The sequence below is a fragment of the Chamaea fasciata genome, unplaced genomic scaffold (assembly GCF_029207755.1).
Source record: "Chamaea fasciata isolate MVZ Bird 193981 ecotype frontalis unplaced genomic scaffold, bChaFas1.0.hap1 SCAF_5, whole genome shotgun sequence".
In the NCBI taxonomy this organism is placed as follows: domain Eukaryota; kingdom Metazoa; phylum Chordata; class Aves; order Passeriformes; family Sylviidae; genus Chamaea; species Chamaea fasciata.
Window position 1 is genome coordinate 33,219,024 of NW_027094090.1, and position 27,925 is coordinate 33,246,948.

The 27,925-nt window shown below is 37.3% G+C and overlaps 1 protein-coding gene across 1 annotated transcript; it reads left to right on the forward strand.

The window, feature by feature from the left end:
* On the forward strand, positions 1-27,866 carry TBK1 (TANK binding kinase 1). Its single transcript, XM_066183183.1, has 21 exons — positions 1-56; positions 3,822-3,942; positions 5,647-5,787; positions 6,625-6,754; positions 7,340-7,521; positions 8,326-8,486; positions 10,398-10,508; positions 12,241-12,420; positions 13,898-14,094; positions 15,293-15,351; positions 16,479-16,570; positions 16,995-17,096; positions 19,029-19,107; positions 19,970-20,091; positions 20,219-20,295; positions 20,638-20,677; positions 22,849-22,950; positions 23,040-23,136; positions 24,125-24,231; positions 24,543-24,614; positions 25,399-27,866. Exons 2-21 carry the CDS (start codon positions 3,856-3,858, stop codon positions 25,448-25,450), a joined length of 2,190 nt encoding a protein of 729 aa, XP_066039280.1. The 5' UTR covers positions 1-56; positions 3,822-3,855; the 3' UTR covers positions 25,451-27,866.
* The last annotated feature ends 59 nt before the right edge of the window (positions 27,867-27,925 follow it).

Sequence of the window (27,925 nt, forward strand, 5' to 3'; positions counted from 1 at the left end):
CGCGGCAGGAAGCCGGAAGCGGCCGGGGCGCTGGGCAGGCCGGCGGGCGGCGGCTGGTGCGTGGGGCTGCCGGGCAGGGCGGGCTCGGGGTGGCCGCGGAGGGCCGAGCCGGGGTGGGCTGTGCCGGCCGCGTGTCCTCGCCGCCGCCGCGCCGGTGCCGAGGGGAGGCGGCTGCGGCCGGGCGCGATGGTTTCAGTTTCCCCGGGCGGCGGCGGGGCCTTGCCCGGGAGCTGTCGGGTCGGGGGCGGCGGCGGCGCGCCCCGAGGCAGCGGCGGGCCCGGCCGTGCGGTCTGGGACGGACGAGGCGCGGCCGGCCCGTGGCCTCTGCGGCGTGCCCGGGGCCCGGCCCTTGCCCCGGTCTCGTTGACTTCTGTCCCCGTGAATGTGCCTCAGGAAGCGGCGTCGCCTTCGTGGCTGTAGGAGTTGTTAAAGTTTTACTTCGGGAATCACGTCCTGCGGTGGGGATGAGCCCCGGTGCTGTGCCGTCCCCCCCCCGAGAGAGGGACGTGGACTCCGTTAGTTTCCGGGTGCTGCTGTCCCAGACAGGCCGAGTCCTCTAGCTGCATTACCGACTGCATGTGCCATTTGTTTTGTGTGCCTTTGGAAGGACCTTAGGGTTCAAGCAGCACCTTGTGCGGCCAAGGGCAGGGTATTTCTATGGTTCGGGTGCCAGGTGTTGGACTGGACACTCCCGTAAGGAGGTTATAGCTGAAAAAAGCAAGGGTAGCAAGCAGGAACTTTAGGGGGAGAAGCTTATTTTCTAAACCTTGAGAGAGGGTATACAGAGAAGTATAAAACGTTATTAGTTACCAGACTGTAAATAAGATTTATTTGGAAGCTCAGCACCTTGCCTGCTGGCTTTGGTAGTGTATAGGATCTTGTCTGTAAACAGAAAGAGCCATCACTTTAACTTCATCATCTGACCATGCTTGCCTGGTGAAGTTGTGTATTGCAGCTGTCAACAGGGGAGCCATACCTGCTTTGTGTGCTTATCCCGTGTGCCTGAGGTAGCAGAAAATTCCTTTCTATTAAATAGAAGCAGTCAGTACTCCTGCTTCAAAGCATTGGGAGTTTAAAAAAACTTGCATTAGCAATGCAGTCTTTTTTAATTACAATTCCCTCTGGTTAAATTAAAAGAGTAGTAGCATGACCAGAAGCAGAAAAATCTTCAATAAAAAACACCTAAAAAGCAGCCCCCAAGCGCCTGAAATGCTAATGAGTCATGGGGGCCAGTAAATCAAACTGCTAGCTGGAGAGATTTCTTTAGATGTATGTGAGAAGCTTTTGACTCATCTTATACCAGACTTAATGACCGTAAGTGAGCTGTGAAGAAATACAAAGTTCAGCATAAAGTCTAGTGACAGGATCAATCATACAGTTAGGGGGTTTTGTTTTATTTTTTTTTAATTTTTATTTTAATAGGAAACCCTTAGTAACTTGATTGAGGAATGTAGTGGAAGAAATGAAAAGAAAACTTGAGATCCTGAAAGCAAAGATCAGTTATGACTTTGTTAGAGAATGCAAAGTATTGAAGGAGGCCTAACATTATTTGATCGAATTATAATTTGAAGGTTAAAGCTGAATGAGACTTTATACCTGGAAAGTGAAGACTGCCAAAAAGATTGTACTCTTTTAACAAAAAAAGGGTAATAGTGCAATACTGACTTTGTTTTGCCACTTTATATGTACCCTGGGATTAATATTGTTATATTTTTATCTATATTTAGTTTTAAGATTGAAAAAAGACCCCAGACCTTGAGAATCCATTAAATGATTTTCTGGTCTGGGGTTTTTCTTAATATCCACTGAATGATACTGAGGATCATTTGTTGCAGTCATGTCCTTTTGTTTTTTCATCCATTGACTTTTGTGCATATTTAATTATAAAGTAAGAAGGTAAAGAAAAAGAGCTGATCTTGTTCATAAGCTACCTCATCTTTATTATTTTGGGAAATGTCATAATTCAGTCTCTTAATGGGCTGCTGATTTTTGTTTTTATTTGAATAGACTTCGATAAAGAATTTCTGTGCACTTTCTGTCTGATTAGAAAGGATTCGTTGTGTTTCTGTGTCTTGCTGTGAGTCCAATGAATATTGTTTTGAAGTCAATCACTAAATACATGCTTACTGGTAATGTGCCAACTGGCCTGTTGCAAGCAGGGGTTTAATTATGAGAGGAATGTTTTAACTTGAGGATTGTACAGATGGTTTACAAAGCAGGCTGTGCATTATTTCTTTGCATCCTCTCTTCCATACCTTCTGTGTCTCCATCATAGACAGCTCGTTGGCATCTACAGTAATTGCCCTATGGGAGAAGTCATCTTATTCTAGTATTGCAAATTGTCTTGTCAGAGTTAACCAAGAATTTTAGGGTTGGGGATGTGGTGTTAGGGGTTTTTTTGTTGTCTAGATTTGACATAAAATCTTTTGTCCCTTCCAGAGGCATTAAGAACTTTATCTAGATTTTGCAAATGGCATTGCTGCATTACTCTCAAGTAACTGTAGACTAATGTCAGGTCTTTGCATTGTGTCTTTGCATTCTGTACGCTTCGTGTCATTGCTTGGATGCTTTGGGACAGCTTGGCAAGAAGCTTCACATCTCTCATGAGCGAACAGCTAAAGGAAAGTGCAGTCTGCAGTCACTGTAGATAGAGAAGTGTGCTCAGAGTGGTGAGAATGTGTGTGTCTGTGTGTGTGTGTGCAGCAGAGCACGGTAGGATCAGGAGCAGTACCTGGCCGTGTGCTCCAGCTGCCTGCCGGGCCAGGGTGGAGACTCTGCCCTGCGGCTTTCTCCGCTCTCCTGCCGTGCACACTGTGAGCCTCCTGTGTCGCCTGTGCACCAGGGAGCTCTCACAAAGTGCCAGCCACCTTCTGGTAACAGATGCAGGAAATTCTGTCACGCCTCTTCTTCAAGAGTTACAGGAAAGGCTTCTTTCTCTATGTATCAGTCAGCAGTTTCCTGTCAAGTATCACGTGCAAGTAACATGCAGTGTTTCCTGCCAAGCTGAGCAAAGACCTTTGCTGTAGGAGTTTCCCTGGTCCAGCTGCCATTTTGCTCTTGAGATTCTTTAGGTTTGGGAAGCTCCATCTTTGATTTTAGAGCCTTTTGCTAGGTTTATATGGCAAAATCAGTGTGCTAATTCAACCAAAAAGTTAAGGGTATTCACTTGCAGCTCCTGCTGTTTTGGCAGTCAGGAAAATCTGGCAGTTCTAATGTCTTGTTTTATGTTAATAATTTTAATTTAATCAAACTTTTTCCCTCTTTCTTTCAAAACTGAAGACGTGGGTGTTTGACAGTTCATATTTCAGGAAGGGTGGGGAAGCCAGGCTGTCTCTGTAGATGTGACATACCCAGTAAAAGTGATGTAAAATACCTATCTCCCATCATCTCTTATGTTTCTTCTTTGGCATATGTACAGAATAATGGAATTCAGTTATAGGTCTTGCTTACCTTTAGAAGACCTTGTGCATGTGTTTTTGACTCTTTTATATATATTTTGTTACTTGATCATTTCAACACCATGTACAACATTAAAGAGAGTATAAGATTTTCTCCTTTCTAGTTGATTTTTCAAACAAAGTTCGGGGAATACAGGCCTTACATGCAGAGAGGTGGTGTGTCAATGGCATTAGTTTTGATTGTTTGGCTTATTTTTTTTCCATGTTTCACATCTTATTTCTCTGCCTGGTTGTTCTTAATTCTCCATGTCTTTGGAGTTACAGTTGGGGTTTGGACATTTATATTTCCTTCTAATTCAAATAAGTCCTTTTCATATATATTAATAAATTATAATTCAGTGTATTGAACCTTCTGTTTTTAAGGTGAAAAAGAAAACTGTCTGATCAAAGAGCAAAGATGCAGAGCACTTCAAATTACCTCTGGCTGTTGTCTGACATTCTTGGACAGGGAGCAACTGCAAATGTTTTCCGGGGGCGACAGAAGGTTTGTGAGGAATTTTTGTATGCAAATAGCTTCATGAAATCAACAAAAGAAGTTCAAGATTTAGGCCTAAAGCAAATGTGTCTGTGTAATTATTCATGCTTAGTTTTTAATTTTTAGTATTTGTCCATTGAGTTAGAGTTCTGTTGTAAGATTTCTAAGAATTTGTTCTTAATGTTGTATTATTTTTTCCTTGTAAAATTATTAACTGTTAGTAATTCATTCCTTTTTCTTCAGTTTTATGGAAAAAAAAATAAACCTTATTCAAGAATTTGAAGAGAAACAAATGACTTACAAGTTTTTATTACATGATCCTATTGTTTATATCTTTGTTAAACTGTCTTTTCATTGTTTTTTGTCTGTTCTTTTAAAACCTGTTTTGGTGATTTTTATGATTTTTGTGCGAAAATATTCCTATTGTAGTGGATGAAGCTGTTGTTAGTTGTTGTCTGTAAGATAATGCTTTTTAAATGTCTTATTGGTGGCATGCTTTTGAGTAATCAGTGCAAAATAGTGATTTTTTTTTTTGCCATGTAAATGATAGACTGATGTGTATATTGAAATCTGAGTGAGGGGCTAAGATGATCTTACTTGTGTAGGTCATTCTATTTCTGTGAATTTCACAGTGTGTCTCACAAATTGAAGATGAGTGTAGTTGTGAAAGTTCCCTTACAGTAATGATAGTCTGTGTGAAGTCAGTACCAAGTGATTTATAAGATACACTGTTTCTGTGTTCCACATCTAAATGTGAAACAGCATTAAGCAATAATTGAGCAGTTAATATGCTTTTCTGGGTAAGTGAATTTCAACACAGAATGATTCTCCTGTAAACCATGATGGCACCTGTCATCACCCTCACTAGTCTGAGCCTGTGACCTGCAGCTCATTGTCCACGGGAGAAAGCTTTTACCTGGGCACCAGTAGTTCACGTGCGTGTGCTGCAAAGCACACCTTGGCTAAGCACAGGAAGCCTCTGTCCTTAGAAATAATCTGTTGCACAAACTGCTAGTGCAAGCTTATTCCTAGAGTGGGCACAGGAAGATGCTCTGCCTTGAGAGGGACTGGAGTTGCACTTCCAGCTGGTGCTGTTGTTGCCTGAGCATGTTGGGGCTTACTCCCACTGGAGAACTTAAGTCTGATTGAGCTCCTGATTGTGCTCCTGACACTTATTATGTGGGTTTAACTGCTTCAGAATTTTACATGAACAGCATGTAGTGCTCGAAACTGCCTTTGAAAAAACAAAATACTGGTTTATCAGTATAAACAGAACAGCAAAGAAAGAGAGAGCGACATTCAGCTATTGGAAATTGTCTTTTAACTTAAGCAAGCCAAGTATGTGCAAGTCTCTCATTGATTAGTGCAAGTAACTCTTGCTGAAAAAATATTTTTCAGCTAAGTTTATGAGTCATTCTTAAATCTGTAGCATTTCTGATACTAACCGCTCTTGTTTTTTTAAACACTTGGGTTTTGTGACCTAATGAGTTTCCATTCTGTTAGTCTGTTTGCTTCTATATTAAACTAACGCAATTTAATTTTTTTTAGCAGAATCTTTATTTCCACCTTAGCACAAAGTAGTATTTTGAAATATTTCTAGTCTGGTTATACTCACATGTACAGTAGAAAATCTCAAAATGCTTGGATGATGTCTGTGTGTACATTTACAATCTTTTGTTTCTGCTTGATGAGTAGTTTGTTTGTTTTCAACAGAAAACTGGGGATTTATACGCTGTCAAAGTGTTTAACAGTATAAGTTTCCTTCGTCCTGTGGATGTTCAGATGCGAGAGTTTGAAGTATTGAAGAAACTAAATCATAAGAACATTGTCAAATTGTTTGCCATTGAGGAAGAGGTAATGAGTTGTTGTTGTTGTTGTGATCTGAGATGCATGAAAGTAACTGCAGTAACTGTTTTTTTGTTTTGTCCATAACTGTAGTGTATGGTTACATTTTTAAAGAATGGTAACATATATGATGATACAAATACTCCCACCCAACCACCGCTATATTTTTGTTTTCTTTGTTTCTTGTTGTTGTTTTTGTTGCTGTTGAAAGAGTATACTTGCTGTCAGAAGGTGAAACCTTCAGTATGTAGGCTCAGGTTATGATTCTTCATCTCAAGAAGCCACTGTCCTAAGTTTTATCTTGAATTAGGATTTTTAAGGTATCTACATGTATTAATATTTAATAGTTGAATAATGGAACTGTTTATAGTTGAAGATGTTTCAGTAATCCTGACAATTTTATGTTTTTCCTTTCTACCAACTAAAATGAGACTTAGGATACTATTATTCAGTAGTATAATAGTATAAATTGGAGCAGCTGAACTGAAACTGAGACTGATCAGTTGAAATGACTCAGATGATGAAATGAGTAAAGAGTAAAGGAGAACAGTTGGTATTCTTGGCCTTTACGGTGTGTAGTTTCTCACTTGTCCACTGTCAATACTGCTGTCAACCTGCTAGTGCCTAGAACTTGTGGCTTTATTAGTGATTTTCCCCTCTCCAAGCTGGAATACACGAAACAATCACCTGCACTTCTTTTGAAGATCACCAGAATGGAATTTATGATATAGCTATAGATTTTAATTTTCTTTTCTTTTTTGAAAGTAAGATCTTGTGGTTATAGGTAATTTCTGACAGTGGTGTCACAATAGTCAGATTCTTAATCTCTTTTTGATTTTTTTTCAGACAACTACTAGACACAAAGTACTAGTTATGGAATTTTGTCCATGTGGGAGTTTGTACACAGTTCTAGAGGAGCCGTCTAATGCCTTTGGTTTGCCAGAGTCTGAGTTCTTAATTGTTTTGAGAGATGTGGGTATGTAGACTTTGCTCTTTGGTCTAATTTGTTGACCGAAACAAACTCATACTTGTTTTGCTTATCTTGAAACAGCAACAGACAAATTTAAATGACTGTCAACTAATTGAATAAATAATTATCGTCATATGGAATCACATATTTATGTCTATATTGGCATAGGTAGCTGCATTAAGAAGCCATTCTGTGTAAAGTATTGATGTAATTTTTTTTCTTTATTTCAAGATGATTTTTCACATATTGAACAGACTGCCAGTGATTAATTTCAGAGGAGTTAATTAGAAAAATAATATGGTTTACCTGTGTTTACCTGCTACAAAATTTTCCTCCCAATTTACCTGCTATAAAAATTACTTTATGGGAAAAATGTCACTGAGAACAAGAAGTGCTGTAATTCAGCTATTTGGAAAGGAAAAAAAAAAAAAAATCTGTGATCATGTCTTTCTGTTAATTGCGTGTCCCTTCTCATTCCCATTTCCCAATGAGAACGTAAGCATGTCTTCCTGGCATCAGTTACAAATCATTGTTTGCACAGTCTGTGTCACAGTGTGTCCATGAACTCTGTATTTATTTTTTCAATTGAAGTGGCTGGAATGAATCATCTCCGTGAGAATGGGATAGTGCACCGTGACATCAAGCCAGGCAATATAATGCGTGTTATTGGGGAAGATGGGCAGTCTGTTTACAAACTTACAGATTTTGGTGCAGCAAGAGAACTTGAAGATGATGAACAATTTGTTTCTCTCTATGGCACAGAAGAATATTTAGTAAGCTCATATGATTTTATTTTCAGTTGGAGAAATGTTTGAAGCCTGAGGCCCTTCATGATTATAGTTGAATAGGTGAAGGTCGGGTTGTTGGGAATTAGTATTTAAACCTTTGTATTACAGTTGTTTCTATAACTTTCTACTGGACTTTTTCACCTTGAGTTGTGCCATCTTCTGCTGACGTAAATACGTCAGCCTGGAAGTAATTTCCAGGTCCAGCTTCACCTGTTGCCTTGTGTGAAAGGAGGAACGATAGTTATGAATATATTTGCCTTTATTTCTGTAGATGTGTTTTTAGTTTGTGTTTGAGCGACTTAGATGATATTTGATATAGTTAAGATTCACGTGAAACCTTTGCTAACCAAAGAGAGGCAGGTAGAGAAGTATCAAGACAAGCACCTTAGCATGATTTTCTTCCTGCCATGTTTTCCTACATGTGCGTCATAACTGACACTCTCCTCTGCTATGGATGTTTTTTCTCTTTGATTTCTGTTGTTTCAAAATCATCTGGAGGAATACTGAATTTCTTCTCTTTTTTAGTGGTCTTTTATACTAGTAGTCACTCTTCACCTGAATTTTAAAATATTTTTTGCAAACTTTTTAATAAAAGCAACAGTCATACCTAGGAATATAGTGATGCTTTTCAGAATAGCGTAAGCAACTTCTATGATACAAGCAAGGTTTTCTTTTTTAAAGAGCTGAAAGTTTAGACTGCCAGATTACCCTACTATGAAAATATGGATTGGGTTTTTTTCTTCATAAGGCTTCATAAAGCAATTCTAACTATTTTTTTTTTCTCTTTAGCATCCTGATATGTATGAGCGAGCAGTTTTGAGAAAAGAGCATCAGAAAAAGTATGGCGCAACAGTTGATCTTTGGAGCATAGGTGTCACCTTTTACCATGCTGCAACAGGGAGTTTGCCTTTCCGACCTTTTGAAGGACCTCGTAGAAACAAGGAAGTGATGTAGGTAATTTAGAAGGAAAATTTTATCTGTTGGTAAATTAAATCAGCCTTTGAAATGCTTTTTTACCAAAGAATCCTACACAGTAGGATTCTACACACAGACTATCTACATATAGTAGACTTTAAAACAGTGAAAATATTTAAGGAAAAATACTCTTTTGTTGTGGTATAGCCTTAGTAGGCAGCTGAACATCATACAGCTCTTCACTCATTCCTCTGTGGTAGGATGGGGAAGGGACTTGTAAGGGTGAAAGTGAAAAAACTGATAGGTTGAGTTAAAGACAGTTTAATAAGAAAAAAAAAACAAAACAAAAAACCCACAACAAACAGCAGCCCTTGCCTCTTAAGCCCAAAGGGAAACAAAAACAAGTAATGCAGAAAAATCCCCAGTTGCTCATGAGCAGCCAACTGATGTGCAGTCAGTCCCTGACCAAATGCCACTCTGGCAAATTCTTCCCCACCTCCTCCTTAGCTTCTGTTGCTGAGCAATATGGTATGGCATGGAATATCCCTTGGGTCAGCTGTCCTCTTCTGTCCTCTTCTGTCCCCTTCCAGCTTCTTGCCTGCCCCCAGCCTACTGGCTGGTGGGGCAGTAGAAAAGTGGAAGAGGCCATGATGCTGTGTAAGCGCTGCTCAGCAGTGGCTAAACATGGCTGTGTTATTAACACCGTTTTGGTCACAAATCCAAAATATGGTACCATACACTACTATGAAGGAACTTAACTCTATCCCAGCCAAAATCAGTAGAAACATTCTCCTTCAACAAGGAATTTACTGTGTGGCACCTTAGGATCTGAATTAAGCATTTAAACTGAGAAAGACCTGAATTGAGCTCCCCCAAAATACTGATGTTTTTCCACACATCTTTATTTCAGCATGGCAGTAGGCTGATCTGCTGCAGTGCCATTTCTATAACTTGGATACTCAGGCAAAAATATGGTATTCTGAATTAGGGTTTCAGTGCTGCAAATTTTTGTTATCCTTTAAATGATGGTCTTACCCAGCAGTCTTGAAATGGGTGCACTACCAATGAGACTGACATTTGAGTAGTACAGTTGTGGACTGCAGCTGAAGATAACGGGTGGCTCCCAAATGGAAAACAGAAGATATGTTTATGATGTAATGATTGTATTTGATTCCTGTTTCATCCCAGTCTGGTTCTATTTTGTTTTTCTGTGTGTTGCCTTATAAGAATAAAGCAAGGTGGTACTTGGGACCTCTAACACATCAACAACATCTCTGGTACTCGGTGTAGAGCTGACTCCAGTTTTCTTAGATGAAGAAATTGTCCATCTTGTGATTTTTTCCCCATAAGAATTCTCGTTGTAGCTGCTTGAGAGATGTTTTGTATGCATCTTGTCCTCCAGAAAGAAAAAGCATTACTGAAATATTCTGTTGCAAAAAGTCTGTTGATCCTCATTTGTGTCTTGAAAAATTTGAGAAATACTTGCCTGTGCAGTACAAAGTTAAACAATGCCAAATTGTGTCCAGATTTCTGGACGTTCCTTCTCTATGCCCAAGCCACTTTGTGGTGGCTAAATGTCTGTTGCTGTGGAACATGCTTGAAGTTAGCATATTAATGTCTATATTGAACTAAATTGACTTTGATTGATTAACTCTTGTGAAAACCTTTGGTTTCCTTCTGTATGCTGGAAATATCTCTTGAACTTTTCCCCAAGGCTGAGGTAGACAGAGTTTCTTCTCCAGCATTGCTTTTTGTTCTTTACTCTTTCAGTTAGCACTGCTCTGTCATCTCGTAAGTGAAGCTTCCTAATTATTGCATTATCTACAAGTTTAGACCAACCTGTCATTTAAATCTGCATTTTGGCTGCCCCTTTGAGGTTTAGTTACTAGACCTATGTATGTATGAGGAAGTAGTTGAAGTTTCCATTATTTTGTAATGTATTGCAGGTATAAAATAATCACAGGAAAGCCTTCTGGTGCCATTTCTGGAATACAGAAAGCGGAAAATGGACCTATTGAGTGGAGCTGGGAGATGCCTATTTCTTGTAGCCTTTCGAAGTAAGTTTGAACTTCCAAATGTTCACAAAATGTTTCAGTTCCACTTGATTGGGCTTTTCCAGTTATTTTCTGGGATTGTGTCTTTGGAGCAGAGATCTGACACTTGTTTTTTTCTTTAACTCTTCTCAGTCTGATACTTGGTTATCAAGTGTTTTTTTCTTCCCATCTATCCAAATAGTTCTATGATTACTAGTTTACAAATGAGCATATCTGATGTGGTTTGAGAAGAAATACTGTTACTGCATTTTTTCCACCCTCAGGAATGAAGAATCAATAGCTTTGATGGCCCTCATTTCTTGCAAGAACGTGACTTCAGATGTGACAAAGATTAGCAGTAGGAAGGAAATGATAAGCAAAGAGAATTCAGAGGCTTACTTTTTGCTAGGAAAAAGGTCACATCACATTTTAACATACTCATATAATTTCAATTTTATCATCGTATTTTTGCTTCATATGTCCATAATACTCAGTAGGAAGAGCCATGGAGGATCTAATTTTGGTATGACTTTGAAAACACCTCCCATAACCCATTTACCCATTTTTCTTCCTGAGACTCGTTCCATACTTTAAAGTTACTAATCTTTCATGGTAAAGGAGGAAATGAATTATTCCATGAAAAGACTGTAGAAGCAAACTTTCTGAAAGCCAAATATGTACATCCTTAAGGGATGTAGAGTCAAAGTCTGGTTTATATGAATTCATTAGTTTAGAATGTGCAGAACTTGAAATTTGTATGTGTTTTTCATGATACTGTTCATTTGTTCCTCTACTTATTCTGTACAATTGACTGTTTAAAATGATAAAGGATGTAGATTTTTTCTCATGAAGCATCTGTACACAGTAATACTTTTAAGTAGCATTTAAACAGTATTTAGTGTTACAAAGTTTAGTACTACAGTGAGTTTGAGCACAAACTGGTCCACCACTGACCTCTAATGGGATCAGCAGTGTGCTTGCAAGCCACTGCAGCTTGCTTCAGAATGTTACCAGTTCTGCTGCTGGATTCAGGCTTGATGTGTACATAATGTTAAAATTTTGGAGAAGTTGTTCATGGTAATGCACTAGTGGGATCCATAGAGTCCTTATCATTCAGATGCTCAAGGTAGAAATGCAAGAAATTTAAGCTGACCGTTATCCTAGAATAGTAACAACTGTAAGATAATGGGTAGCACAGGTTTTTTTGCAGCATTCAAGCTGCCTGTGCAGAGTACTTATTTAGCCCCATCTCAATCAGGATGAATTCTTAGTGTTGACAGTTTAAATAATGAGTCTTTGCTAACCCAGCTGCTTTTGATTGAAAGCAGCATAGTGTGCTCACACAAGCATCACCGCCAGCAAATCCTAAATAGCAGTAGCTTCCTTCAAAGTGATACATTGTGGTGTGTGGGGTGAACTGGGTAAAATGCTACTAGGGTGGTAGAAAGTGGCCTCAGCTCTTGGTAAATTTTATGTAATTTTTGCAGAGTGAGTGAAATTTCTCAAATACCAAAAAAAATCCTTGATAGTTAAGCCTAAAAATGAAAGATTTAAAGTACATGTATTAATGCAAAAATAATGGACATTGCCATTGAACATTTTGTTGCTCAGTGTTGGAAAAAAGGCACTGACATACTCTTTAAGGGATAATAGGTGTGTATATGCAAGACAAGTCAAATGAATTACTGCAATTGGTTGCAAGGTAAAACATTCCAAGTAGAACCAAGTTGTCTCATCTCTTCCTGGTGTCCTCTAGGGGTCTGCAAGTACTGCTCACACCTGTCCTTGCGAATATTCTTGAAGCAGACCAAGAAAAATGCTGGGGATTTGACCAGTTTTTTGCAGAGACGAGTGACATACTGCACCGAATAATAATCCACATCTTTTCATTACAGCAGATGACCTTGCACAAAGTTTATATTCACAACTGTAATACGTAAGTGTTCTCTCTCTCTATTTTCATTACTTTGCCCTTGTTCAGGCTAACAGCACTGTGACCTCAGGTCACGAGCGTTACAAATTCAGCAACTTTTTCTCGGCAGTTTATCTGAGGAAGTGAAAGGGCACAATTCTCCTACATAGTCATAGTGCATATAGAAACATGTTGACCAAAAATAAAAAAAAGTCATTGAAGGTCAAATCAAATGATCTTAAACTTAGTCTTTTTTAGTGACAGAACACTGACTTAATCCTTGATATGTTAAGGACATGTCTGTTTTCACAGCAGAGGCCAACTCATTGCACATTTGTAAACATTCCTTATTTACAAAGTAGTTCTCTAGAGACTGTACTCATCTCTTGCTCATCTTGTCCTCAAGCATACAAAGTGCACACATTGTCTCTGATGTAAAACTCTCACTGGGGTTCTGAAGTGGCAATTGCTACAGTTTAGGATCCTGATTTATATGGTGTTCACTTTATGACTATGAAGTGCTGGTGTTAAAAGCTGTAAGATGTACAAACATAAATGTGTTTTCTCTGCTGTATTACAGAAAATACAGAGCATGTGTTAATTTCTAATACACAGATACATACTGTTATTTCATCAAATGTGTAAATACAGTTCTGTCCACTTCAATTTTTCTTTTCTACTTCATCACTTCCATTTTGAGAGAGCCCAAATACTGTTTTTGAGGAGAAATCTTGCTAGTATTTTTTATTATTATTGACATGTATGATTATTTATAAACTAGCTGTAGTATTAAGGAGCAATAGTGCACTAGTGCCACACAGGAGGCAAACTGGTCCTTCCTGTTAGTGTACTGAAGGTTTTTCTTCTTTGTGGGAGGTTTTGCTGGTTTGGTTTGGGGTTTTGGTTGCTGTTGTGGTAGTAGGTTTTTGTGATGGGATTTTCTTTGAGGGAGAGGTATGGTGGTATTACAAGTTCTTATCCTTGTATCTGTTGATTACCATAAAGAAAATTCCAAACTGTCTTTGCTCTTCCTTATCACTGCTGTTTTAGGAAATAATCTGGCTATCTGTTAGCTTACAGGCTGAATTTAATTTTTTGACATGTAAAACACCAGACTTTTCTTTTGGAGAGACCATCCATCTCCTTTGAAGAAAAGGGTATGCCTTAGAAAACTTAAGTAAGCTTCCTTCCTCTCATCTGGTGTTGCCTGTTTTCAGACCAGAGCAATTTTATTTAGACAGACGTGCTTTGGCAGATAATCAGAGGTGGAAAGGAAGTTTGATATTTTACAGGAAATAGCATTTATTTTTGTAACACAGCAACGTTGAGTCTTAGGCAGCATGCTGCTTCTTTTTTGCTTAAAAGTCAAGTGCTTTATGTGTAAACCCAGTTCTTAATGAATCAGAAATAAAAGCAATTTTTATTTAGATAATACAAAACCTGAATTCTCAAATGATTGTAGTAAGTCTAACTGCTACTGAGTACACTGTTTGTATTATAGAGCTGCTATATTTCATGAATTGGTCTACAAACAGACAAAAATACCATCTCAGAATCAAGAACTGATATATGAAGGTCGGCGCTTAATACTAGAGCCTGGCAGATTGGCACAGCACTTCCCCAGAACAACTGAGGAGAATCCAATCTTTGTAGTAAGCAGGGAGGCTCTGAACATTGTTGGATTAATCTATGAAGAAGGTATACGAAAGTAATTTCCCTTTTTTCACAGCTATCATTTGTAAATATTTTGGGTTACTTAATGTAATTGTTTTGTGTCTGTTATGTCTTTAAAATAGTGTTGGAAATTTTCTTTTGGTGATATCTGAAGTTTTAAGTATGCAGTCCAATGTTTTTCAAAACTGCTGAGTATCTGGAGCATTTTTACAGAAACAGTAGGTGCTTGTAATGTTCCAGGTCCCTTGAACCTGAACATCTGTGTGCTTAGGGAGTGACGAAAACTTTTAAACAAGTTTTACTTTAAACAAGTAGAAAGAAACATGATAGAAAGTATCTCAAAGAAAAAATCGTTCTTTTGTTCCATTATTCACTAAGTGGAAAGTCAAGTTTTACTTATTTTTTTAATTTGTTGTGAGTGTGGTTAGACTTTCAGTTAACAGAGGAGGTCTTTACAATGTACATTTGCTCAGAAGATAAGGTAATACCATAACAGGGGAAAAGGAAAAAGAAATTAGGGTTTTGAATTTCCATTTATCATTGAGAGGCTTTTAGAGGGGCCTGTGCCAGAGCCCTTTCTTTATAAATGATGAGCTGGAGGACATGGCTGCAGTTGAGAGGTCAGTGTTGCTTTTGTCAGTGTGTTCTTAATACTGACTGCTCTGGCCTGCTGGCAGTCACACGGAGGTGCTGAAGAGTGTGGGTAGGTGATCTGTTTGTGGAAGGATCAGCAGGGCCTTTATATTGTGTCACAGAGCTTTCTGAAGGAGCCAGTGAGCATGAGAACAAAGGGGATTCAGGTGATAGGGGCTACCTGAGGTTTAGAAAATCTCTTTGGTGAAGTGCTACCTTTAAGAGCTTCAATGAAAATAAGCAGCCATGTGATAAAAAGGGAGTGGTCTCCTGTGCGGCCAAACATGGGGCTGAAGAACAGAGAGAAGCAGTTGGCTCTTTCAATGGAGAGAGATTGCAAGTGGAGACCTGCATGAATTCTGTGCTGTGCAGCATGTTCAGAAGTGAGTCTGGAAAAGAAAGGACAGTTTACTGAAGATACCAAGTTATTTAAAACAATTAAGACAAAGGCTGGTTTTAAAAGTGTGCATGAGAACCACATGATATTAAAAGGCATAAAAGCAGTGTACAGGGTGGGGAGGGAAAAGGGTCTGAAGTTTTCAAGTCTTTTCGAAAATAATAAAATACAGATACTTGTTTTACGTTTCAGTTTTACTTCCTAAAGTCCATCAACGTTACGATTTGGATGGGGATGCCAGTATGGCTAAAGTGAGTAATTACCATTTTAGTTTATATACCTGTCTTGGATAATGACACTGAAATGAAAGCTACTTAATTTTCAAATTAATAATGGTAATATAACTATTTTAATATGTTAATGAGGATTCTGATAGAAATATGTTTTTTAACAAAGGATCTAAAAGTATATTAAAGCCTACTATGTCTACAAAATATGTTTTTTTGGTTTTGTTTTTTTAAACCAAACCCGAAGTCCAGTCTTCTAAATTCAAAGGGCTCTGTTACTGTATAATTCAGTGCTGGGGGGGAAAGGACCCTGACACTGTGTAGTCCTGAAGTTAGTTAGAAGCTTCATAACTTCTAATGGTGCAAAATTTAACATTAGAAAAACAACTCTTGCTCAATAGAGAGGAGTCTCTAGGACTCTGCAGAAGGGTGGAATTTCTGTTGCCTCTTAAAAACTTTCAGAATCTGTGGGACACAAGTAAAGGATTCTTTTGGTTGTTTTTTTAAAATCCTGAATGTACACGTAGCCATGCTTGACATTGTGACAACCACTTATACATGTGAAACACTGACTACTGAGGAGCCTTTCATTCAGACACGGTAGTCCTGAAAACGTATGCCCCTTCAAATACCAATAATCTTGAAAAATAATAAACAGGAAAGCATCAGTTGAACTAATTATTTAAAGTATTGTAAATTATAATATCTGTAACTTTGTTCTCAATTCTAAATAATACAGCCATCTTGTAAGTGGAATTGGGTAAATGAAGAGAGTCTCTAGCCTTAAAATTAAAAAAAGGGTCGGTTTTCACAAGTTCCTTTTTAATGTATGTGCTTGATTCCTAAAATATTGAAGAAATGTACTTGTGGCTTTGACAGAAATAGTGAGTTGTGACTTTTTTGTTTGTGAGATTTGTTTCCATCCCTGACAGGTGCTTCAGCATAACTGGAAAACCCATGTTTAGCCCTGTCTTCATAATGGGTGTTTGGTTGTTGCCTGACAAAAGCTTAGGCCAAGTTACGCATTTTAAACAACTATCCTCATGCTGCTTTCTTTTATTAATCTGTGTTGCTTTGTTGTCATGTATTGTCTTGAAGCAATTTTTAAGAGAATGCCAGATCAGTACTTATGCTGGGTTTTTTTCCTTCAGGCAGTGACAGGAATTGTATGTTATGCCTGTAGAGTTGCCAGTTCTTTGCTACTTTACCAGGAGCTGATGCGAAAAGGAATTCGATGGCTAATGTAAGCAACTGATTGCATTTTATTATGTTTTTTTTTTTAATTGAGATATGCCTTGATTATCAATAAATAGTTCTGTAATCTCTTGATATCTTGGGAGGTTTTGTTTATCATTGAGTAAGGATAGGCTGAATTTCTTCCTTTTTCCTGTCATTAAGTAAACCATTTTTAAAAAAAAGTAATGAAAGTTAAAGTGTTTCCAAATTTACTTTCTTCTGTGTATAATTTAAGTCTAACCTCTGGTAACATGCAGATGCAATTGAACAGCTTGCACAATATATTTTTATATGAGGATTTTGTTAATGGATCTCTAACTGAAAACAATTCCTCCTGGCAATTATTGCTGCAGGTATATTACTGTATTACTGATTGCTGGTATGGTGGCAGTTGAATACTTTTGTTATAGACTAATGCTTCACTTTTTTAGTGAAATAATCAAGGATGATTACAATGAAATGGTTCATAAAAAGGCAGAGATTGTCATCAGGCTGGATTTCTGCAGCAGAAACATTGAGAAAGCTGAGAAAATGTGAGTAGAAGCACTACACCATACACATTGATTCTTCATTATCATTTTTAGTGACAACAGTATTTTAAGTTATGATTATTTGCAGCGTTTTTGCATATAAAAATTGAATTTGGGTCAGCATGGATTTTCTGATGGCAGTGACTTAAGCTGATTTAGTCATATATGTCAAGCAGCTCACTTGCTCTTGCAGACTCTAGAAGCTATAGTAAAGCTTGGACAAAGAATCAAGTAGCTTTGCTTTCATTAGTGCTTTTGCCACTGTGTTTGGTTGCATATGACTTGAAATACTGCCCCTTACACAGTTTTATAACTGTAGCATTTTCTGTGTGGAAGGAATTATAATGTTGAAATATAACATAGAGCAGCTGCAAAAAAAAAAAACCAAACCCAAACAACCAAGCCCAGCCTCCCTTGCTCCCTTACAAGAAAGGTGTTATTCTAATGCAGTGTGATGGGAGCCTTAAATAGCACCTCTTCTTGACATTCTCCTGTGGGTGGTAGTTTTCCTGTTCAACTACTGGGAGTCTTCCCCAAATTCTGTCTTAGTCATGGGATTCTCTTTAACTTCTCACCAAGCTGCTCTAAAAATGCAGATACCCACAAGATGATTAACACACACATGTAGAACCACTGGGTTTGCAGAGTAGGCTTAAGAATTAGACTTAAACCTGTTGGAGGTGCTATGCTTCTGCAAATGGAACAGCTTGTATGCAGTAAATGTGGATACCCAAGAGTTTGATAGATTTGCTATGTGTGTGCCAGACCTACCTTAAAACTCAGGTGTGTCTGTTTGTATTGGCTTCAAAAACACCACAAAACCACAACAGTGAAATAGTGAAGTTGGTAACTTGCAAGATAACACTGTACCTCTGCAGCCTAGATACAAATCATCAGGGCAGGAACCCAAACTCCTCTTCAAGCACATTCGCACTGGTTGGCAGGACTAGATCTTGTTTGGTCTGTGTTAGGTTCAGATAGTTTCTTCCTGCATTCTGCCAGAAGAAAGCCACTCAGGAGAAACCACTGTCAGTTCTGGTTTGTGACTCTGGTGTGTGCAAGAGTATCTCAGCCCCAGTTTGAAAAAAAATTGCATTCATTTGCTAACTGGAGTAGTTCTCGTGCAAACGGAAGTTTTCTGTGTGTTTGCACATGATCATTTGGCCTCTTATAAAGAGGCAGGATTTTCAGTTTGTTTGACTTTGTTAACTCCATAAAAGTCTTCAGAAGGACATGTCCTCTTGTTTATTCTTCCTTTTCAAGGCTGTGCTTCAAAGCATGACAATGCAGAGTCTTTATTTGAAAAGGTAGATAAAGCATTGAACTTGAGTGAAGCAAGGAGTTTTTTTTAAAGCAGTTGAGCTGTTTGTGATGGTCTTTTTAAAACTAAAATGTATATGAGACTCAACAGGAAAAATACTGTCCTGAATAATTTATTTGGCACTTGAGCTATGATCATATGGAAAGTATCAGTATGAACAGATGGTCCTACTGTCCCAGCCTTTAAACATTTAATCCAAAAAGCTTTTTCAGAAAAGCTCTTTGGTGCACTGAAGTACTAGTTTGTTAATGACTACTTTAAGTACCTTTAGTTAGATAAGATTTTAAAAAATACTTGATGAAAGGAAATAGTCTTCCACTGCCTGTCAAGTACAAGTAATAAGACTAGAATAGAGAATTCAGGAATGGAAGTTTCAAACTTTATTTTAACAGTTCCAAGGTAGGAAAAAATCAAGGAATGTTTTTTAAAATCTAAAATGTTTCCATGGTTAATGGCCACTTAAATTTGTCAGTTTCATGGTTGTTGCTTTATAGAGACTGTATTTCATATACAAGAAGTGGCAGTTACTGCTATGATCTGGTTTCAAGAAATAATTTGAGTGCAATCACTGCATGTTTATTTTTTTAACTGCTTTTTTTTTTTTTGCTGGTCAGATATGAGAATTTGATGCAGATCAACTTGGAAGCATCAGAAGTGGATGAAATTTCAGAGATACATACAAAACTCTTGCGTGTAAGTGCCTGGCAAAGTTACCCTGTCATTCTGAAAATGGTGTTTCTACAGAAAAAGCCAAATGCATGATAACACAGGCTTCTGTGAATAACAGCTCTGAATTTTCAATGTAGTTTCTAGATTGCCAGTTGTTAAAATGTCCATATTAATGTGAATATCTTTCTGGAAACAGAGCAGATCTTTTTATATTGGCTCAGTGCAGTGAAAATAAGTTCCTGAAAATACATTCCTATTCTATAAAATATCCAAGAATTATAACCTTGAAATACATTTTGCTTTGTTATTTTTTCTTTTCGATTTTTTCCTTTCCTTAAGGAGTTGTTGACTACCTTGTTGGCTTTCTAAAATGTTACATTTGCAAATACACTTCAGAGTGATCTGCTTTGAAATGTGCATCATGTTTCCAGGCATTTAAGGAAAATTTGAAAATAATTTAATACACCAGGAGCAGATATAAAGTTCTCCATTCTAAAAGCAAAAGATGACTAGTGCATTTTTATTTTGAAGGTTGTATGAACTATAGAGAAAGGAAGGTATGAATTATGGGGATAGTTATTATATGAATTCTTAATAAACCAAAAGAATAAGGGTAGAAGTAAATAAGGGATTTATGAAGGGTTGAAGGTTATTCTTGAAAGAAAATAAATTTTAACTAACAGAAATGCCAGTGTCAAATATGATTCTTTCTTTAATAATACCTGCTTTATCTGCTTCTAGCAAAGCCTAGGCAGATAATTGGACATATTTCTTTAATGGAGATCAGAGAAACAAATGGGTTTGTAGTATTAACGTGCTCAAGTAATAATCAAGCAATTTTTCACTTTACCTAGTGATAAGATTGTACCTTCTTGCTCTTACGTAGCTCTCCAGCTCTCAGGGCACCATAGAAACTAGTCTTCAAGATATCAAAACCAAACTTTCTCCTGGTGGTTTACTGGCTGACACCTGGGCAAATCAGGAAGGCATGCATCCAAAAGACAGAAAGTGAGTAACTGTACTTAATGTTCTAATATGTATTGAATTCTGCATTGAGTTGTAGTTCATAAAGCTCATTAATAGGTACTTGAGTTTATGTATAAAACATCTCATTTTCTTCCTTTTGTCACTCTAGTCCAGAAAGGCTGCAGGCACTGCTGTCTTCTATCACAGACATCTACTATCAGTTCAAAAAAGACAAAGCAGAACGAAGTAAGTAATTTATTTGATTCACTTTTAACATAAAATGTAATGCAAAGGACCGGTCAGTCTTAGTTTGACTAAGGTGTTAGTGGTAGGTATGGAGAGTTAGCCACAGTGCATATATCTGTAGGTCCTTAGTGTGATACCATGCTAAAGCCCATATGACTGAAACACCATTGTTAATAGCATGAATTTGAATGGCAAGACTGGAGAGAAGGAAAAAAGTATATAACCACTCTAACCTGTAAAAAGAAGGAAACTGTGTAGGAAATGGGTAAACTTAGTAGAGTTTTGCATGAATACAGCTAACAGAGTTAGATTGTTAATGTTTGTTATCTGCTCTGATCCTAGGGCTTCCTTATAATGAAGAGCAAATACACAAGTTTGACAAGTAAGTTTTGAAGTTACCTTTGAGAATTACCATGATTACTTTTGCCAATAACCCATTCTGTTAATTTTATTGTAAATTGTAACCTCTTTAGGATTTCTTTTTAAAACTTTCTTCTAAATATCTTAAATAACTAGGGGTACTAGTGTATGATAATGAGGTGCTTTCTGGCTGTAGAGTTTTTCACTGATAAGCCTTCTAAATGCAAAATACCTGTTTGTTATCTGGACATAACTGTTTTATAGGAAGTTCAGTTCTACCCTGGTTTTTTTTCAGGGAGGAAAAACCCCTGAGTAAGATCGAAATGAGTTTGTAGCTAAGGTGGAGATAATTTTTTACAGATGAGTAAAATATGGACTAGCTGAATGAAATTCTAGACTGATTTAATCTTACAGGAAATATAGCACACAAAATTAATTTTAATGCCATTCTCCATGCTTGTTTAAAATTGTCCTTGCAAGGTGTCCACATTAAGCATCTGTGTGTTACTTGGATCTCCAAATTCCCATAGTCTCCACTGATTCTATACTGCTATACTTGTCTCAGGATTCATTCAATTCCTCATATGCAGATGGCTAATGCCATTTAATTTGCCTTGAAGTATCTGAGATGTGCTCTGAGATTGGGAGGTAGGACACAAGTCAGATGGGAAACCTACACCTTTCTGGACAGGTGGTCAGAAGCAGGGCAGGATATCTTTGCTGGAGGAGAGAAGGTTGCATGGAGTCCTCCTAGCAGCCATCCAGTAGCTGAATGAGGGGCCTACAAGGAAGCCAGAGAGTGACTCTTCATCAGGAGCTGCAGTAATAGGACAAGGAGTAGTGGCTTCAAACTGAAAGAGGGGAAATTTAGGTTGGATGTGTTGAAGTTCTTCTATGTGAAGATGATGAGACACTGAAACAGGCTGCCCAGAGAAATTGCAGCGGCCCCATCCCTGGCAGTTGTCTACAACAAGGTGGTTGAAACTAGATGATTTTTATGGTGCCTTCCAACCCAAACCATTATAAGATTCTATCTCAAATGATCCTATATGCTTATGTTTAAGTTAATAAATTATTCTCCTAGTGGCTGCTCAGTTGCATGTTCCCTAGACCTTGCTAAATGCTGCATGAATTTAGGCACCATTACCATAAGTGTGGCTTCACTGACAATTACAGATAGAAAGCTGTCATGCAGAGGGCACAACCTTGCCACTTGATTTTCCTGTAGTGAAAGCTAAACTGGATAACTGCCAAGAAGAGGGAGAGGATTTTCTACTACTAAAACCATGTCCTTGCATTCGTATATGATAAACTTCAAATAAGTATGCTTCATTTTCATGGTTTGAATACTAGTATATTTTCTACCACAAATATCTCCCTGGGACTGTACAGGTTTGAGATCCTAAGTCCATCTTTTTTATGCTTAATTCACCCCACAGGGAAATGGCAGTGGCTTTTGTTAAGGACTGTGTGCTATTATCAGCAGAGGCTGGCCTTTGTAATATTTACCTCTAGGCAGATAAAGGAGCAGCACTCAATTTGAATTTTATTTTTCTGGTTGAATGATAGGTATGCATTCCTGATGACAGTCCAGCTACAGTTTAGCTACAATTTAATTAATCAATATGTATTATGCAAGACTTAATGAAATACCAGAAGTAGGTCTTGGTCTGTAGTGTTCCAGTATCCCTTACACTTACTGGTGCATGATGAGGCAATTACACTGGAACTACTGTCTGCCACACTAACAAGAATTGGGGTTTGTTTTCCTTTCTTTTCCTTTTCTGCTTGTTTCTTTTTCCTCTTGTCATAAAGGTAGGCGGACAGAAGACTCCTTTTTCTTGCATGTATGTTACTCAGTGCAAAGGATTATTCATCTATGCTGGAAGTTCCAAGTATCTGCAATAGGCAAATATGAAATAGTTATGACTTTTGTCCTATCCATTTAGAATCCTTAAGTATACTAGCTGACTCAAAGAAGACATTTGACCATTTATTCATATATAAATATGAATAATACAAATACAAACTAAGTGCTTCAAATTTTTTTCCTCCCTGCTAGGGAATATTTTTGAGACATAAATGTGTCTGTACAGATTTTAAGTGTACAAGCCTTTCTCCAAATTTCAGAAAGGTAGAGGAATGGAGTTTTGAAAGCAGTGTGACACTGTTCTGGTTGTTTCTGTGTTGCAGGCAGAAGCTGTATTTGCATGCTACAAAAGCCATAGCTCTTTTCAAAGATGAATGTGTCAGCAAGTATGATACGTTTTTGGACAAAGCTGAAGACTGGACAAGGCAAGCTATTGATTTCTTTAATATGTGGTAATGTTCATTGCACCACTTATATAAAAGTGGCTATTAAAAGAAAATTCTTTTTCTTTTAGGAAAATGCTTCACACAAGGAAGCAATTACTGGCTCTCACCAACCAGTGTTTTGATATTGAAGAAGAGGTGTCCAAATACCAGGATTATATAAATGAGGTAGAATGCTTCAAAATGATGTGAAGCATTTGCACAGTTAAAAGACTTCGGCATATTTTCATGTTAATAGTGTTGTTTGTAGTGAGTCTTACATTAATGACATTGTATTAAAATACAGGCCTTTGTGGGTGCAGTGTGTGGTCTACAGCAGTTTCATTGCTGTGTCAGTGTGGACTACAGAATGGTGTTATTTCTTGAATAATTGATTAATGTGATTTTGTGAACTGTGACGATTTTGGAATTTGGTGGGGTTCATTTGATTTGGGGTGGGTTTTTTTTTTTTATTTGGGTGGGATTTTCTGGCAGGGTTTGTGGGTTTGAATGTTTTGGGGGTTGTGGATTTGGGGATTTTGGTAATGTTAGCATTGCCCCCTCAAAAAAAAATCAGTTCAAATGGATGTGGGTTAATTGAGAAATATTCTATGCAACTGTTACCATAATATTTTCAGAGGACCTAGAGGATTATCCTAATTCTCTTATGAAGTATAAAAATGCTACTTCCATAGTCAAGATTATGGAATACATACTTCAGGATGTTAAACTAATGGTTTGGATGGTGACCCTGCAGGGTGTAAACTTATTAGAGTTACCTCAAGATTGAGAGAATAAGAGCATTTCCATGTAGTATTTTTTTAGAAAGGAAAGATAAATGAACAAAAAGCCCTTGCTAATTGTAAAATCAGTTTAGGAATGGTGGACAGCAGTATTTGACTTGTTATTTGTATTTTAGTAGCACCACCAATCCATTGATTAGGCTCCTGTTGCCCTAGGATATCTACAGACATAATAAATAGATAATTCTTCCTTTCCAGAGTTTATTATGAAAGTATTAGATAAGAAGATGGACCAACCAGGGAATTATAGGTCAATGTAATGAATTTATGAGGTGTCACAGCAATGGAGAATTTATAAAAGGATTTTAAGGTGGGCATCAAGATGTACATGACGATTTCTATTGTAACTTAAATTTCCTTTTTATCTGTTACAGTTACAAGATGCCCTGCCACAGAAAATGTTTGCAGCTTCCAGTGGGATGAAACATACAATGAATACAGTCTATCCAAGCTCAAACACATTAGTGGAAATGACTCTTGGGTGAGAATTTTGTAATGGGATTGATGTAATATTGTCTGCTTGCTCTGTACAGGGAAATTGAAAAAAAAAATTTGACTTAGTGATTGCTGTATTAAGGTGAGGAATTTTACATTGCTATAGTGGTGGCACAGATTTGGAAGTGAGTGGGGGACAGCACTAATGTATCATCTGTTTCTTTGTAAATAAACAACTTACCTGTCCCTTATTTTGTATGTAATGGCAAGTTGCTGAAAACTGTGGTGGTGAGTGACCAGAGCAGGTAACTATCCCAGTAAAAACCCTAATCTTTCTTTTCCTTTTGGTTACTACAGAATGAAGAAACTAAAGGAGGAAATGGAAGGTGTTGTTAAAGAGCTGGCTGAAAACAATCACATTTTGGAAAGGCAAGCATTTGTTTTCCCTTTTGCGGCTGAAACTAGGCGCAGGCTTAATTTGGTACATTTTATAGATCCAGAATTTAAACTCAGGGAGCAATTCTATAATCTCTTTAACTGTAAATATATTTTTAGCTGTTCAAATGAGGTATAACAAAAAAATAATTATTCAAAACCTTGGAACATTACTGTAAAGTCATTCTGACAAAACCATTTTTGGGGCATTTTTGTTTCATGTTACTTTGGTTTAGCTAAAAAAAATTCCAGTTGTACAGACAGATCAATTCTGAATTTAAACGCAGTACTGTTGCAGCAGTGCAGCGGTGACTTTTAATCCCTCCCTTTCAGATGTTATTTTTGACAACTGTGGAATTACACCAATCTGAATTAATGATTTTGCAGTTTTCAGATTGCTTAAATAAAGTGAAGAGGCAAACATGTTCCTTACAACCCTGAGAGGGTATTGTCATTATCACATACAGACTGATTTTGATTTTTTTTCCTATGAAGATGAGAAAATATATAAAAATAAATATCTCCTGAAAGTTCCAGAGTAAATTGCTGGTAGAGTGGAGTTTAGCTTCAAGCTGAATTACTTTTGTTTTGTTCCCCACTCCCAGTCCCATACTTGCAGCAAAGTTTCCACTCTTCCATCTTCTTTGCAGATACAAAAGTTAGGTATAAATGCCTCTGTTGGCATGTGACAAGGGAAAGGAAAGCCCCATAAATAAATTAAAGATTGATTCTATTATGTAGTTAACCACCTAAAAATATACTCCTTTTTTTGGTTTAGATTTGGTGCTTTGACTATGGATGGTGGCCTGCGGAACGTGGACTGTATCTAGCTTCCAAAGAACCTGAAGAGGACTTGTAAATTTTTTCAAAGGGAAAAAAATACTGTTGGGACAGTTAAAAGCAGGATTTTTTTTTTCCTTCAACAACTGTAATATTAAAGAAAATGTAAATATGTATAATATGTAAATACAAAAGAAATATATATCTTTTCTTGGTCACTTTTAGGATAGAATAACTTCTGGCAGGGAATTGAGCCCCTTGGAGGATCTCTGAGGAGTCCTAAAGGGAAAAGTATTGTTGATGAAATTGACATTTGTCTACTTTGAATATTGCCCTTTTTTTTCAGAATGCAATCAAGTCTTCATTGCAAGAGGACTTGCAGTACTCCAAAACATCCTTGTATAAAGGGTATTTTGGATTTCCTTCAACAACCACTATTGTGTAGGAGTCCAGCTGAATGACTTTGATCATCACGGAATGATGAATGTTTTAAAAGAGATGTTTTTAAATGAGTGAGAATAGGGACTAAGAGTGCAGATAGGACTGAACAGAAATGCATTTCTCTTTCCTTCACATCCAAACTGTTAGTTCACTTCTACTTGAGAAAGCAAATTCACAGTATTTTTTTAAGTTCTCTAAGTATTTGGTGCCATGTTGTCTGTAATCGTTTGACTGCTTAGTATATGGAAGTTTTGCACTCCAGCTTGTCAGAATGAATGTAAGAATTCATTTCTTGGAGTACAGCATTTTCAGACTTTCCCTGAAATATTGTTGCTCACCACAACAGTGGCTACTTAAACCAGCTTCTTCTTAATTGTATTTGCAGGTATAGTTTTTTTAAAAGACTAAAAATCTGGTGTGAGAAGAATTTGTGGGCAGTCAGTAGACTGGATAGTATCATGCCTCAGTAGTAACTGAATAGTGGAAAATAAAGTACCAGTCTAGATCTTGGAAAGGGACCACTCCCACTGCTGCCTTACAACTGAGGTACCAAACTTTGATGGAAAATTTAATATGACTGTATATTTATTTTCCAGCATCAATAGTTCCTACTTTCAGTACTGCATGATTGAGATGCAGAGTGAAACATTCTGCTCCAAAATACATAGGAGAAAGAGAAGAGGAAAACAAAAATTCTAGAAACATGCCTTTGTTTGGATACTACAGATGTACATACTTGTTTCAGAGCATGCAAATATTACAGAACTTGTTCCTTCCTTGTGGAAACCTGGCCATGGATGTTTAGTGGTGTCCAATAGCACTTCTCATTGCTGCATTGCACCTGTAAGAGCTGGACCAATTATATTTGGAATTTTCCATAATTGCTGGTGGAACATTTAGGTGTAAACAAAACAACATCGACCAGTGATAGCATCTGGTAGTTTTGTGATGCTTATTCCCTGCTTATCTGTCCAGGTCAGAACACAAGGCATTTTCATTTCTTTTTTAGAAAATACTTGGAGAGAAACTTAAGAAATTTATAAATGAGTGCTTCATTTTAAAAGGAAAGGAAATTCGCTTGCCTTGATGCCCAAGACCTGCATTCCAGTGTTCTTGGTGAGAATCAAAAAAGGGAATTCAAACATTTTTACACTCATGTGAGCAGCTTCTGTCTTTGTCACCCAAAAAATCTAGCTATGCAAAAGGAGTGCAATAGTTTGTCACACGTCTTTCCTTGGCATTCTTAAACAGTTTTAAAATACTGGAATTATGTCGAACTGGAATGTTTTAATGCCTGCTTGTACATTTGTTCATTCACATCCACAGTCTGAGTATCAGTAAAACACATGAATAAATGTTAAAAGAATTGGGCGCTCTAGCTCTGCATATATTGTATTTTGTTTCCAACATTATAACACTTCATTGTTTCAAATTCTTAATATTGAAAGAAATCAATGCTAGGTGGAATATATAATTTTCAACTTCCTTATACTGAAGCAGTCTGAAAAAGAAAGTTAACTGTAGTAAAAGTGTAGTCTGTATGTTGAAAAATGTGCAGCATTCTTTTACATGTTTGAAATTTTTTGTTAAATTTTATGTTCATTTTAAACATTGCTGACTTTAGTCTTGCTGAGTACATCAGTAATCTTATTCATGTTAAAATTTCTTTTTCTAAAGCAATTTTAACAAAGCAGTAGCTAAGGGACTTGAAGTAATCAGTTCATAATCTTCTGATTACATTATTACGAAGCAAATAATTTTTCAAGTCAAAGCGTAGTGTATGGTACCATCAACTTTTTGCTCAAACTAAGTGTCCTGATGCTATGAATCTTGCTATTGATTTGCCAAAATAAGTAATAGAAAGTAATATATGGTTCTTCTTCCTGAAGCTGGTTTACTGGTTTGAGGGGTTTAGCTGAATATATTAATTATCTGTTACTTAAACAAACCTGTCTTCATATGAATTGTGAAAATGCATGAGTGAACAGCTTAATGGCATAAATACATCATCAACCACTTATTGTACAGTGTGTACTTCTGCCTTTTCATAATTTAATTTTCTCTTAATTTCAGGATTTCCTTAC

What these genes read in the sequence shown, in the direction of transcription:
- TBK1 (XM_066183183.1), top strand. Translation starts at nt 3,856, where the DNA reads ATGCAGAGCACTTCAAATTACCTCTGGCTGTTGTCTGACATTCTTGGA. An exon ending in TGGATTAATCTATGAAGAAG is followed by an intron (nt 14,095 to 15,292) that starts GTATACGAAAGT and finishes TTTACGTTTCAG; the next exon opens with TTTTACTTCCTAAAGTCCAT. An exon ending in AAAGCTGAAGACTGGACAAG is followed by an intron (nt 22,951 to 23,039) that starts GCAAGCTATTGA and finishes TTTTTCTTTTAG; the next exon opens with GAAAATGCTTCACACAAGGA.